The 14,751-nt window shown below is 39.5% G+C and overlaps 1 protein-coding gene across 1 annotated transcript in view; it reads right to left on the reverse strand.

Annotated features, from left to right (window-relative positions):
• Window positions 1-463: 463 nt before the first annotated feature.
• CSTF3 (cleavage stimulation factor subunit 3) overlaps window positions 464-14,751 on the reverse strand; it is a 78,167-nt gene continuing 63,879 nt past the window's right edge. The window contains exons 9-21 of the mRNA XM_065402954.1: window positions 14,189-14,266; window positions 13,809-13,971; window positions 13,106-13,215; window positions 12,601-12,717; window positions 12,165-12,239; window positions 10,539-10,682; window positions 10,348-10,450; window positions 7,115-7,184; window positions 5,776-5,971; window positions 3,521-3,674; window positions 2,712-2,806; window positions 2,490-2,550; window positions 464-1,116 (exon numbers count right to left, since the gene is read on the reverse strand). Of these exons, the coding sequence (XP_065259026.1) occupies window positions 914-1,116; window positions 2,490-2,550; window positions 2,712-2,806; window positions 3,521-3,674; window positions 5,776-5,971; window positions 7,115-7,184; window positions 10,348-10,450; window positions 10,539-10,682; window positions 12,165-12,239; window positions 12,601-12,717; window positions 13,106-13,215; window positions 13,809-13,971; window positions 14,189-14,266 (1,569 nt within the window). The 3' untranslated portion in view covers window positions 464-913. The remainder of the gene's footprint in view (window positions 1,117-2,489; window positions 2,551-2,711; window positions 2,807-3,520; window positions 3,675-5,775; window positions 5,972-7,114; window positions 7,185-10,347; window positions 10,451-10,538; window positions 10,683-12,164; window positions 12,240-12,600; window positions 12,718-13,105; window positions 13,216-13,808; window positions 13,972-14,188; window positions 14,267-14,751) is intronic.

The raw sequence follows: 14,751 nt of genomic DNA on the forward strand, positions 1-14,751 counted from the left end.
AGGTGCAAGTTTAAATACAATCTAAGATGTACAATTACACAGAAGCTGCTTCTAGAAGTACCATTATTTGAAAATGACTGTAGTGGTTTAAAAAAAAAATCGTAATATGTTTAATAACTGATAGCTTGTTTTTGCCTGTAAACTAAAGACAGTAACGATGGATAAAATTAATGCAGGACTAACCGTACTTCTGGAAATTTCAATATACAAAGTGTGCATCTGATAACTTATCTTGTGGTTGTCAGTTCTTTTCATTTTAAATTGCTTTGGAATGAGGAAATGCATTATCTTCCAATATTTTGGGGAGGGGGCAGAGGTAGAACTCTGAAACCATTATGAGGAATTACCTCCCAACAAATTTATCTCTTTTGAGGCTGCTTTGTTTGGTTGATGTAAGAGTGTATACATAAAATCTGAATAAGACATGAAGTTTTTGATATTTTTTTATTTTAATGGAATGTTTTTTCCATTTTAAAACTACAAAACAGATTCCATACATTCTGCCATAAATAAAAACAAACAATAAGGCAGGACACTACATGAGCAAACTGAGAACAACTGTTTTCCAGAAACTGTGAATTAAAAATGCTTCACAATTATAAGCCATCCAGTTTTTAAAATAAAACTGTTGAAAGCCCCACAAGACTTCAAGTGGTAGATGTAAACACACTTGAAGAGGAACAAAATGCAATTCAGACATTTTGTGCTATTATTTTTGAAAAACCTAATTTTGTTTAGAGCACTTTCTAAGACTCTGCTGATCAAGAACCATACAGTATAAAGAGGCACCACAGTAACAAAACCTCATTGCCGAGATGTTTGTTAAAAACGGTTGTCCCTTTTTAAACATTTGACATAAGAGGCAAAAAAATCTCTTAATACAAGTCTTTCACAGTCCGATTTGGAACTTGTTTCATCGGATTCTCTTTTGCTGTCGTGCTCTGTATATGTCATGTACAGGAGGAACCACGGATCCCTTCTCCTCTTCATCGTCAGAATCTTCATTTGGTCTCTTGACAGCTTTATTGAACATGGTATTATTTTCCACAGGTCCATTGCCTTCCACAGTTAATTCAGGCAGGCCTCCGGTAATTATTCTTACAGCTTCATCAACAGCTTTGGAACAAGAAAGATAAATTGGCTTCAGAAACAAACTGGTTTTTCCTTGATGAGGAAAACAAGTCAGCAAATTATTAAGCTGCTCTGGACACTCTGCAGGTGTACTGAGAGACATTGCTGAAAACAGAAGAGAAATGAGTGGCCCTTTGACACCAGGTGAGAGTCAGGATTTCCTACTACTGCCTTTGACAAAGGCTATGCTGCTATAGAAGAGTTAAATCAAAGTGTGCTGCCAAGGGGGGGAATAGAACTCACATTGAGTGCTGTAGCTTAGTTTGCTAAAGCAGGACGTTTTGGCTGTGAAATGTTACATTTCAGAAACTTCCTAACAGGGCATTCCTTCCACATTTCTCAGTTTCACTTAAGAATACAGTTAACAGTTCTGTAATACAATGCTTGATTAGAATTTAACAAGGACATGAAAAAAGATGGTTCATTTAAGCTACTGATTAGATCCACTGCATTTTGGACAATGAAGAATTTTGCCATTTTACTCCTTACAAATGTTTGAGAGAGAGTTTTCAGGATACTGTAACTTAAAAAATTAAGGCACCTTCTCCATTTAGAGAATTCTCAAAATCTAAGTCATCTCTCTGGATGTCAATTTTGCAAGAAAAATGAGTGGGCTGAAAACTATACTCTACTGCATGGGAAAACATCTTCAGGAAAAAGTCAAGTGAAATTTACTGCTCTGACTTTTGAGTCAGGTCAGCTGCATTCTACTTTCAGAAAGAACTGATATCTAAAGTACTCTACTCCATAAAAGGAAAATGCTATCTTTAATGTCCCTGCCTATGGTGACTTTCTCCTTTAACAAGAGAGACTTAGGTTTCAGGTCTGGTCACTTTCTCAGCATCTTCACCCTATATGGGATCTCTCTGCAGCCCTATTGTGTCATATTCTACTCTGAGCTAGGAGTTTTATAGGGGACCAGACTCATAAGGTAAAGAAAGACACTGGATCAATTTCGATCTCTTGTTGAGTATACAGCCCCATTCTGAACTGTTACTGCATACTCTAAAATGGCCAATGCTTTTTAAGTTTGTGAAATGTGTATGCCCAGGTCCAGCCCTGGGGTTTTTATTAGCTGAGTTATGAACCATTCACCGAAGGAAATTATAATAGAAAGTTTATAGCAGCACTAATAGAAACAATAATGAATCAGAGAATTACAGAAATATACTGACCCAATAATTCTCATTTCTTTATTATAGGGAAATCTCAGATAATCAAATGGCAGCAAGCAGCAGCCTAATCTCAGTACAGACTTCCTCTGTAAGAGGCTATATAGCTATCCCCATACTCACCTTGCACTGCCATGTTGCTACTTCAATGACAGAAGAAAAAAAAAAAAAAAAGAGAACACTTACTTTCTGGCATTTTGCATCTTCGAAAAATCTCCATGAGTTCATCCACTTGCACAAAAGGGCCCTGTTATTGGAGAAGAATTTAGATGACTGACTAGTAAATATCTACACATTACTGGAAGCATTAAGTAGCACAGTATATATAATTCATTCATTAAAGCACTCTTCTGAAGTGTCTGTACCAGTTGTGAAGCCTGTGGAATATATTAAATTATTGAAACAAACCTGAAAACACACAGGAGGTGGGAGGAGCTTCATTAAAACTACAGCAGCTGGTGGGACTGGAAATACACCACCTGGCACAGGATGCAAACCTGGAGCTATTGAGGAAAAGAACAGTGTAAATCAAATGTGAATGGCAGAGTAATTCAAGCTTTCGAGCTCTTGAATGTGTCAGAAATGAATAATGGGCAGACGTAATCTAAAAGTACATTTTGTCATCATCTTCAGCTATCTGAATCCTAAAGTATAAAACAGTAGTTCTCAAACTTTTGTACTGGTGATCCCTTTCACATAGAAAGCCTCTGAGTACGACCCCCCTTTTAAATTAAAAACACTTTTTTATATATTTAACATTATTAAAAATGATGGCGGCAAAGCAGGACTTAGGGTGGAGACTGACAGCTCGTTGCCCCCCCTCCCCCATGTAATACCCTCACAACCCCGACCCCAAGTCTGAGAACCCCTGGTATAAAACAACCTACAGCATCTTATTACAGCTAGCAGAAGCCTCGGGGCCAGATTCTGCAACCCTTTCTCATGCTTACCTTAGTCTGGCCTCTGTTCAGCAAAGACTTAAATCTATCCCAATCCAGCAAAGCCCCTAAGGACCAACTTAACTTTAGATGTGCATAAATTCTTTTGAAGTCCCAATGGGATTTAAGCAGATGCCTAAAGTTGATGCTTTTCGGAACAGGGGCCTTCATGAGTAGCTCAATTAAATTCAATGGGATGGCTTGATCTGAGTTAGGGGGTGGTAACGGGCCCCTGAACAAAATCTTTTTAACCTTAACATGACTAAACTCTTGACTTACGTGCTAAATGTCTTGGCTGAAATGGAATCATCTGCTGTGTGTCTGGTTTTGGGTATTCAGGTTTTCTGTCCACTTCATCTTTTAGAACAGGCACTATAGAAGGAGCCACCACAGGGTCTGGAATTATGGCTGCTAACTTGGCACGTGAGACATCCTGAAAACACAAATTAGAGAGCACTGAACCAGGGAATTTAGTTATTTCATGTTTTAAATTACACAAAGCAATATCATAGTAGGAATTAAAGATAGATTGACAATCTCAGCTACGTTTTTTCTAATGCTTTCTGAAGACATTTGTTCAGTCTATTCAAATGACAGTTCTGCTTTGAGGCCCCAGCTGAGATCAGACTCCATTGTTCTAGGCACAGAACAATGATTTAGGGCTTGTCTAAATACAAGGTGTACCAGCTTAACTTAAATGGGTTTAAAAACAGTTAAACTGATGCAAATCACGGTGTGGACACACTTTTTTATGTGTGTTTAAACCTGACTTATAATGGTTCATCTTGCATCTGCAAAACATTTTCTCTCATCTCATTTGTGGAAACAGCTGAACCATTTTAGCTGAAACGTCACCAAAAAAAGAAAAAAAACAATGTCAGTATGAGGCCTGCACCCAGCATTGGAAATTTCAGCTCAGCAGAAATTTAGCAAAATAGTAGGATACTGTTTTCAGTATCTTAAAATGGAAAATTTTAGGCAACCTTAATTAAAGGCATTGCTACTTGCACCATCTGAAACATGTGGTTGTGTCGGTATATTGTGTGTATTTATAAACATTTTATGTTAAAAAACAACACACACCCACACACACATTGTTAAGTATGAGTCCACAAACAAAAAGCCTGAACACCAGCCCTGCTTCCAACAAGGATTGTTTGTAAACAATGTTTAGGCCCAGTCCTCCATACGTGAGCAGTTCAATTGAAGCCAATAAGCCAATTCTCATAAGGAGTACTCACATGAAGCAGGCTCGCGTGATCAGGTTCTTTATGAACAATTTTGGAACACAACAAGTGACTCTGAAGCACCCTTTCTGAGAGATGTGATTCCAGTGTCCTTCCTCTTAGCAGAAGTGGGAAACAAAACAATCCTTCCAGCAAACAAGCTCTTATTGCTCTCACACTTGTTTACCTATTTTACATTGCACTCAAAAACCATCTAGTCTTATCCCTCAATTACTATTTCCCCAAAACTTTACATATCGCAAAAAATTAAAACATCAGAAAAAAATACACTCAGGAAAAACTAAACTGTGGTCAAAACATTCTTGGAGCTTAACAGACCTAGAACTGCCGGTACCACAGATCAGATACAAGCACTTGGCACATTCTATTAAATAGTGACTGACATGCCTGAGGCTCTCAGCACTAACAGAAGTATGGTGGTTATTAAATAAAGGCAGTGTCAAATCCACCTAGGACAGGACAGGCAGATTTTCTCAGTCCTCCTGCTTAATATCATGTTCAATCTCGGTCCAATCCTGCCGTCAAAGTCAATGGGAGTTCTGCTATTGACTGAACAGCAATTGGGCTCTTTGCTCTGATACTTGTCTTTTTGACGTTTGTTTTAGCAGAGGAATGCCTGATCTTAAATGCCCATTGACTTCAGCAGGAATTTTGCTTGAGTAAGGAGCTCAGAATTAAGCCTGCACTGAGGATTTGGGGACTGCAGGGCAAAGGCACTACTGCACCAACCTTTTGTTGATGGAGACAAAAACTGAAATATTGATTTAGGCAAAGTTGTATGTGTTAGTCATGTTCTCTCCCCCCCAATAGTTAATGCCTGGCACTCAAAGAACCAGCAGCCTGGGACCGCTTGAAGTTTTCATTTTACCACCCAATACCATTCCAAGTGAAGGACTGAACAGAAAGGCTGTGAGAACTACATTAATTCCTGGTTTAACTTGGAGTTAAATCAGGGATGAATTAGACCCGATGCTTTTAATTCCATTCTAGATCAGATCTGGGTCCACCTAAAACAACTAAAAATTAAAAGGAGCCTATGGTAATAACAACCCAATCTTGCTTTATTTGAAACTCAGTGGCAAAAATCAATGGCAAAACTTCACGGGAGCAGGATCAGGCTCAAAAAATGAAAGAATAAACCCTAATAAAAAAATGCACCCATTTTTATTTTTTCTTGTCTGTCAAGGAAAACTTTAAGGCAAGTGCAAGACGAGGTGAGACAGTGTTACAGGATTGCACCAGATCTCAAAAGAACTATCACAAAATTAAATTTTCTCAGCTACCTACCTTGTAACCAAGAGCTTTAAGTTCACTTGCAGAGCAAGGGTACAAATCCATGAACTTGTACCTATCTACCAGCAGAGCTGTCTCTTTACCCTCGTATTCTTCTTTGAAGGCTGTAAACCTCCGTTTTTCCACTTTAAGTATACTAGCTAGATCACCAATGTTACTTTCAAAAGCTAAAAACCGGGCCCAGATTTCTCTGCGAAAGAAAACAGGTAAAGGGAATGAATGATTGTTTGGGGGAAAGCTATGCTGAATCCCTCCTACTTGTAAAGATACACAAGATGACAAACTCCAATAAAAGGGATTAGGAAGTATGGACATTACCATTTAATAAATAACTTCTTCAAGTATCTATTTTATGTGCATGCATAATAGGTAACACTAATACTATGCTCCTAATAATCTCTCTCATTTTTATAACACCTTTCCTTCCAATAGATCTTATAGCATTTTACAAACTATATACAACCAGCACCACTGCAGTGATGTGGAGGGCAGCAAGAGAGAGAGACCAACCAATGCACCGTGTTCTGCACAATGGTAAATCCCAACTTCTTTGCAGAAAATCCCACACAGCTTGGTAAGAAGGGATCTGAGCACATATACCTGGGCTTAATTCAACTTTCATTTTAGCTTCCCCGCCCACCTTTGAGGAGAATTTGGTTTCTAAACTCTATACCTCAGTTCCTCTTTCTTTGAAATGTGGATAAAAATTCTTCTTTCTCAGAGGATCAGAAGCAACAAACGGGGGCATGAATGAGCAGAGCAGTGGAACATTTGACTATGATGTATAGGTCTTGTAATGTAAGGCTTGTGGATATTTCCCTGGGGGGAGCACCAGGGTTTGTAGTCTTGTTGGAAGAACTGCATTTAATAGAGGAGAGGGTGGAAGCATGGCTGACGGTTAAGGACCAGATAGGAAAGGGTTGCAAATTCATCTATGATCCGTTTGGATTGTGGTTATTGCTCTGTTTTTTGTACTCCTTGTAAAGTCCCTCTCCCATCAGTTCCCATCTCACCACCTCTCAGGTGCTCGCATTATTCCCCACAATCTTTCCCTTCCTTTCCCAAAATGGCAGGGAACAATATTGTGATCATCAGTACCATTGGCTAAAAAAAGTGGTGTATATTTACAGTGTAGGAGGTTTTTGCGCTATGTTGTCACCAATGCTGTGCTGAGCAGCTTCTGTAGTCCAAGGGGTGAATTCTATGCCCTTTCCTTTAGGTGGGATTACGAGGGAGAGTACACCTGCAGCTATTCTTATAGTTAATTTGTGATGTTTAAGCTTTAAAGGAGGGTTTTCAAGGATAGAAAAACAAAATAATTTGACAAACTTACCCAGATTTCTCAGGTGGGAGGCTTCCTGAGGTTAAAACACGTTCAAACAAAACTCTTGTATTATTGTCCTCTAAAAAAATAAAAATATATAACAATTAAAAAGTATAAACATTAAATCCAGTTCCAAATCTGTTTCTATTCAGAGAAATTTATCATTCAAGTGAAAAATAAAAGATTGTTCCAACGATATGATGCTCTGACTTTATTTTATTTTCAATAAATAGGATTCACAGCTACAGCTGTATCAATATGCAAGTCAATCCTACTGTGGTGGGATCAGGAAATGCAAAAGCCTCCTGCATGGACCTCTCAATTTTATAGATACTCACCGTGGTGGAAATGGAGTTGTTGTGTAACATAGGAATACTGTATTGTGACCTGGTTATTGGGTTTTTCACGGTATGAGTATGTTGGTTTAGTTTAACACCAGGCTATTGGAAAAACAAGCAGGGAACAGGGACAATAATTTGAGATAACCATCCATCTGCCAGCAAGGTACAATGCAGGAGCCCTTTGCTTTGATGGTCTATCTCTGACTGACTGCAGAGTTCCCCAAACTGGTTGTGGGCAGCAGGGTCCAAGTCTGAACTCAGGAGAACAAAAACCTAAACTAGTTTTAAAACAACACCCCCATCAAACAGGGAAAACACAGTTAAGGGGAAACAGACTGACACCCAGACCAAGAGGTTCAGGCCTGGCTAGAGTCTTTATAGGGATGGTACGCCTCTAGATAAGAAAGAGATGCATATAGACCTACTGTTTTAAAATCCTTTTTCTCTTATGCTATGCTTTATTTCTACTGTTAAAATCAAACAATACTTTGCTTTGAAAAAGGCTGTCTGATCACTGTTTGCACCACTGGCCACAAACTCCTGAAGGGAAGAAACTGCAGATACTAAACCCACTTGGTCTTGCTGGATAAGCAAGACTCATTCCAGGGGACAGTAGTCCAGACCCTGGTCCAAGAGTGGGATTCCACCCCAAAAGTGGTAAAGACTCAAGGCCTGACAGTTGAAGGGGTGCACTTAGAGACCAGTGAGGGGTCAGGGTGCAGATAGCCCAGTAACCATGACACCCACCACCACTATTGCTGTGATGCTATCCTGTCCTGCTGGTGAAGTTCCAGCTGACACTGCGTGTAATGGTACATAGTAAATTCTTATCTATTCATCTGATTTCCCAAAAATCCCCCTATGCCAGCCAGATAGTTACAACAACAAGGGGGCGCTATTTTCAAAAATATTTAGTGTGAAGCTCTTTAGCACTAATATTACCTTTGTTCAGAAAAATCTCTTAAGTGAGCAGGTGGACTGTTCACTGGTATGTGATGTTACAAAGTCTTTGCTTTTTTCCCTGTCTACATCTGCTCTTATGAGAATTTACACAAATATCCATTTTCTCAGAGGGATGTTAGGGGGAACTGGATTTTTGTACAAACATCCCCTTGATTCAAGTCTGCCCCCTCTTCAAAATCTCTCTTAAACAGAGAAAATAAATGAAGCGTGCCAATTGAGCTATTAGATAATAACTAAGGGTTACACACTATCATTTAAATGCCAGTGTAGAGAAAGGAAAGTGGTGCAAGGGTAGGGCCAAATGGGCCAGTATACGTGGATGGATAAGCAATATCACTCACAGCTGTGGAAGCCCCTCCATGTGAGCTCAGCAGTTTGGGGATCTGATGAATCTTTAGAAAGCATGGTTGGGCAGGGAAGGAGACTAGGGAGTTAGGACAAGCCACTCTCCCGACTCTTCTCTGAATCTGTGAAACACCACAGCAGCTACACACACAGCCTCCACTGCAACCCCATACCTTTGCTTCAGACAGCTCCAGTTTCTTCTCTGTTCCATTAACTACCACACTAACGAGTCCTGCAGTGGCAGAGTGTGACGAAGTGGGACTGTTCTTAATGTTTCCTCTGAATACTGTGTGGGTGCCTCAGTTTCCCCTATGCATTTCTTAAGTCTCTAGGTGGTGGGATAAAGGCCAGTGTGCATAAATCACTGACACTCAGTCTCCCTGGCAACAAATGGCCAGGGCCCTTCCCCCCTGCAAGGAAATAGCTAAAGGTGAACAAAAAGATCAGGTAACCTCCTGGCCCGGGAAAGAGACAAAGCCCAAAGAAGGAGGGGCTGGGGGGGGGGGGGGTGTTCAGTTTTGGAACTGGCTAGGGACTAGAAGTAAGGGCAAACGGGGGTGTCTGGCTCGCTTGGCCCCAAAATGGACCCGGTGGAGAGGTCCCATTCGCTAAACCAACAAGCTCTGTTTTAAACCGTGTTCCTGTCATCTAATAAACCTGTTTTACTGGCTGGCTTAAAGTCACGTCTAACTGCAAAGTGGGGGTGCGTGCAAAACCTCTGGCTTCCCCAGGACCCCGCCTGGGCGGACTCGCTGTAAAAAGCGCACGAAGGGGCATATGCTAAATGCTCCCAAAAAAACCCCCAAAAGGTAAAGCCGTGTAAGCTTCTTGCCCTAAAAACAGTCTGCTCCATGGAAGAAAAGGCTCCCCAAAGTCCTGACTGGCTTTGTGGGGAGCAGTTCCAAAGCATCGCCCGGGGATTCCGTGACACAGAGCCCTGCTGCTAGCCGCACAACGGGTACACTGACACTGCATACCTCCCTCTCCCCTTGCACATGGATGGCTTTGTAACCTTGGAGCACTGTATGCGCCTCTTATCAATGGCCTTTGACAGGCATAGCCCCCTGCCCAGGAAACGCCAACTCTAAGTTGTCAGTTAATTCACAATACTACTTTGAATTTTGCTTTTCCCATCCACTTTGGAGAATGAGTTTTATTTGTACTTGCGAAGGTCAGAAAACTGGACCCAGAATTCTGCAGTCACTACAGGAAAGGATCAATCCATCACTGCTGTTGAGTACTTCTGCAGACAGACTTTTTAACCCCCTATGAATCTTTGTGCCCAAGGAGTTAGATTTTCCTAACACGTTTTCCACTGTCAGCTCCAGATGGAGTGAAACTGCCATAGTGGAAAGTACTTAATGACTTGGAAAGCCCACTCTGTATAGTGATGAGACAATATGGGATCTCAATGTCAATTCACTTCTGGATCTTCACTGTGCAGAAAATGGCACTTTTTTCAAATCAATCACACAGGTTTTGTGAAGAAGATTATTGCCCTGTAGGAAGGAATTCAAACTTGGACTGAAGCCAAACTCTCAGAGAGTGAAGGTTAATGTTTCATTAGTAGCCCTCCTAGTTCCCAAAGCTTACCATTAAGGTGAGACAGATAGTCAATGTATGCCAGTACATATTCTGGAATGTCTCCATATTTCTTCAGCCCCAACTCAAAAATCTTGAAGGCCACTGACTTGTCCTGCAAATGTTAAAATAGCATTATTAGCTTCAAAAAGCAGCACAATTATTAACACTTCATTAATCCCAAAGAATATGTCTGAGTTTACCTTACTACAGTAATACTCCATCAAAGCTGCCGTAACATAGACATGATGGCGGGTCCGGGCATCCTCTCTTGCTTTCTTAAATATCATTCTTCCAGATTTGATGCCTTCTGCCCGCCTTGCAAATTTCATATACTGTATATATACCTAAAATATACATGATGATTTGTTCAGCACACAAGATGATATCCAAAATATAAAAGTATTAAGATATGAAAGAGATCCTTTGGGCATATCTAGAATCCACTCCAGCCACAAAATATAATAATTCATAATATAAACAACACATTCAGACAAGGTAGCAACTATGAGGCAGCATCATGGAATATAGACTGGGCCACAGCTTTAACCTACCTATTTATTTTTGGCACGAGGCCTGTATAAAATTATAAGGATAATCAATATTAAAATTCTCGAGGCAGAAGAGGTGGTTAGGAGGGTATTGAATTTACATAGGCTATTGCCTTCAGAGAATTACAATTATACATAAGTCATTTGCGGTTTCTAAAAATGGCAAGTATCTTATAGGGATAACAGAGCACATACAGGAGGCCATAAGACCCATAACTGAAGATGTATGCTAGAAGTCTGTTCCAACATTTACTAGTAGGTAACGGGATCTGAAATACCACTCATTCTGTCCTATTGGACTGATATTGTTGATGTATGGTCATGCAAATAGCAAACATACGGTAATTAATTCATCCAGTGGCTGATCTGTGGTGTGTATTCTCTATGGATTTGAGTATCCTTTCACTTATTCTGGATTAAATTAGGAGTAACAACATTGATTCAACTGTAAAACTGTTGAGAGAGAGAATCAGGCTCTGGGAGTTTCACAGAGATGCACTTGAACTTGAAGCTGCATTGTGATCTAGTAAACAGAGACCTGGACTGGAGTTAGGAGACCAGATTTCTGGCTCTGCCACTGCCCTGCTGTATGACCTTGGACTTGTCATTTTACCTCTTTGCACCTCTGTTCCCTTCCCACTCTGTCTTGTCTATTCATAATGTAAGCTCTTCAGGACAGGAACTCTATCTCACTATGTGTTTGTACAGTGCTAGTACAATGGGCACTATTGTAATACAAATAGTAATAATACAATTTTCTTTTTTTTCCTCCTTAAAGTGGAGGTGTAGTACTAATCTTTGGTATTTATGCAGTGTACTTCATCCCAAAGTGCTTCATAAACTTTAAACATAAAGCACCACTGCATTGCATCATCCACTGGGGCAGAGAGTGGCAATCGATGGGTGCAAAGCACACAGTTTAGGGAAGAGGAAGTGAAATTTTGGTCAACAAAGCAAATGCCTACTCTTATGAAGCATGTAATGGGATCTTCAACGTCCATTCGAATGGATATGGCTTGCTGTTGGTTTTTAAGGACACAGAAATTAAAGTGCATGGTACCTAATTTATCTACCTTGGAAGACTAAAGGGCAGAGTCACTGACCCTGCTGGAATCTGAAACTGTGGTTTCCAAGAGTCTACATATTCTCAACCTAATCTTAGTCCACTAGTCATCCACTCAAGCTATTAACTGATGAGAAGGCTACCCATTCTTTGGGTGTACTGAGATCAATATTACTGGAAATGTGGAAAAACTGAATAGTATAGAATCATCTTACCAATGTGGGATCAATATCTTCAATAGCCAAGAGGCGGTTATATATGCTGTGCACCTTCTCATACTTCATTCGACTCTGAGGAAATAAAATATATATAAAAAAAAAAAATCACTAACATGCTTCATAATACTAGACACACTGAAGTTCCTGGAAGTCTCTCTCTGCCACTTTCTGCCTCTACCTACTTGTTTGGAAGAAGAAAAAAAAATTAAAGAATTAAGTAGAAAGCTGAATATTTCTAACATATTTTTGAAATTAATAATATAGAAATATTTTTCCATTATATTACTTTAGCCTAGAAAGTGTCAATGTAGGCTGAGAAGTTTGGCAGAATTAATATTCTGTTTATATAGTACTTTTCAAGCAGATGAGATTTTGGAGAAAAGACATCTTGTCCCACTGGAGTTTGAGTCAGTACTGAAATCTTTATGCTCACCTCTTCATAGTCTGCATATGCAAAGTACAGAAGCATGTTCTTCTTTAGTAAAGTGCTGATCGCCCTTTCATAAATATTAGCAGCCTCATCACTGAACAGTTTAGCATTGTTCATGTCCTATGATAAACAAATATTGTAACAAAATTATTTAATACTCATGACACTGAAGACAAAATTAAGATCTGATCCGGCTGGCACTTGTGTACATGATTTTATTTATGCGAGTAGTTTCACTGAATTCAAATGGAGTATTCACATGCTCATGTACATAAGCATTTGAACGGTCAGCATTTACAATGCTACTATATGTATCAACCATAAAAGTCTAAGATTTAAACTACTTAAAATATTTAATGCCAACATTATAATTGCATTTCATAACTCAAAAGTCTCTTAAGTGCAATTAATTTTAATATTATGGAATACTATTCAGAATTCTCAAATCTACACACAGTTCGAAATGCTAAAAATGTGTTTTCCCCTTTGGCCATATCCATTCCCTTACCCCTTTCTCAGCTAGCAGCTTACTGGATTGCTCAAGATACTGTGCAGCCTCGTACCAGATATCTGGATGATGTCCGAGGACCAACAAGCACTGCTCATAAGCAAACATAACTAGGGGAAAAAAGTCAAAGTGATAAATATTCCTAGCAAAAGCATTTGTATGACTGTATATTAATAACTTACATTTGTAACTTAATTAACCAGTGTATCAAACACAGAAGTATCAGATAATACAGTAGATCCTACCAATACCCAACGTGGTTTGAGGCCAGCCTGCCTCTCTTCAGGACACTACCCCAGTTGTAGTCAGTGGAGATACCGATGCAAGATCCCCTCAGTATAACAGAGAGGGGGTGATTGGAAAAGTCTTCTGCATATGGGCCTGACACCTCCCATCATGGTCTGAAATAGTCTGTATTTGCAGATTTTCCAGGCCTGCGGTAGGTCATTTGCAGCCTGGCCTTTGAAGAGAGTTAAGTCAGGCTGAAGTACTGACATAAGTGTTGCAGTGTTATTTGTATGTAGAGCCCGAATGGGGATTAATGAAGAAAAAACATGATTTGACCAACTTTGGGCATAGCACAATCATTGTCAATGTTAAGAACACTTCATTTCTTCAGCTCAAGGTCACTCACGATTCTCAGCAATAATTCAAAACATGCTGCAGAGTATCTATGCCTGATTCTGATATCTAATCATGTTACCTCTTTTTGTTATGAGAGTTTGGTCTTCTGTGCGCAGTGGATTACTCTTTTCCCACTGGATATATTTCTTCCACATGTCGACCTGCTGAGCCTCTTGGGGAGTATTCTGTGGGGGGACGGAGGGAGCATTGCGATCCAGACCTTTCATAACAGTCTCATATTCCTGAAGAAGAGGTAAATAATGTTTTAAGTTGTAGAGAGAAATAGGCATAATGAAAGTGACTGCTTACAGGTATGCTTAGCATTTTTGTCCTATGAAAATATCAATTCTATCAGCCTACCAAACAAGTAGCTGTACTTGAAAATCTTAACTAGGCTTAATGCTTTCTGGCTTTTATGGAATTAAACAATTTAAAAATGAAGTGAACAGGAGTCCGTACCTTGGCCACACGTCTAGCATTCATATAATCTCTACTCCGATCTTCAATCATTTTTTTAGCTAAGTGAATATTGATTCCCTGCGGAAAAAAATAAACAGCAATTGAAAATACACTATTTTACAAAAAAATACAAACTACTGAATTTTATTTCAGAGAGAGGAAGGGCCCTGAAAGGGGATGTAAAACTATTTAAGAACGTTCAACAGAAGTCTTTTAAAAGGTATGGACATCAGGAAACAACAAATATCTTCAAATAACGTATGGTAAATGGCCAAGTTAGGGAACAAATACAATGATGTAAATAATCTGTGTTTGGCAATTCAGTTTTGGGAGCAAAAAGTTTTAGTCATTTATATCACAAAATATTTTTGATTTTTTACTTCTAACACACAGATGCCCTAAGCGACGTTTGCCTGTGCATGAAGGATTCAGATTTAAACTTCTAAAACCTAAGAATAAACTTTACATACACATTATGGGACATGAGACTGAAATTTTGTCTTGCCCTAAATAATGATCAGTCCACAGTCAGTCACAATTCCTTCCCTCATTGCCCCTTGTCC

This window comes from Emys orbicularis, chromosome 4 (genome assembly GCF_028017835.1).
Source record: "Emys orbicularis isolate rEmyOrb1 chromosome 4, rEmyOrb1.hap1, whole genome shotgun sequence".
NCBI lineage: Eukaryota > Metazoa > Chordata > Testudines > Emydidae > Emys > Emys orbicularis.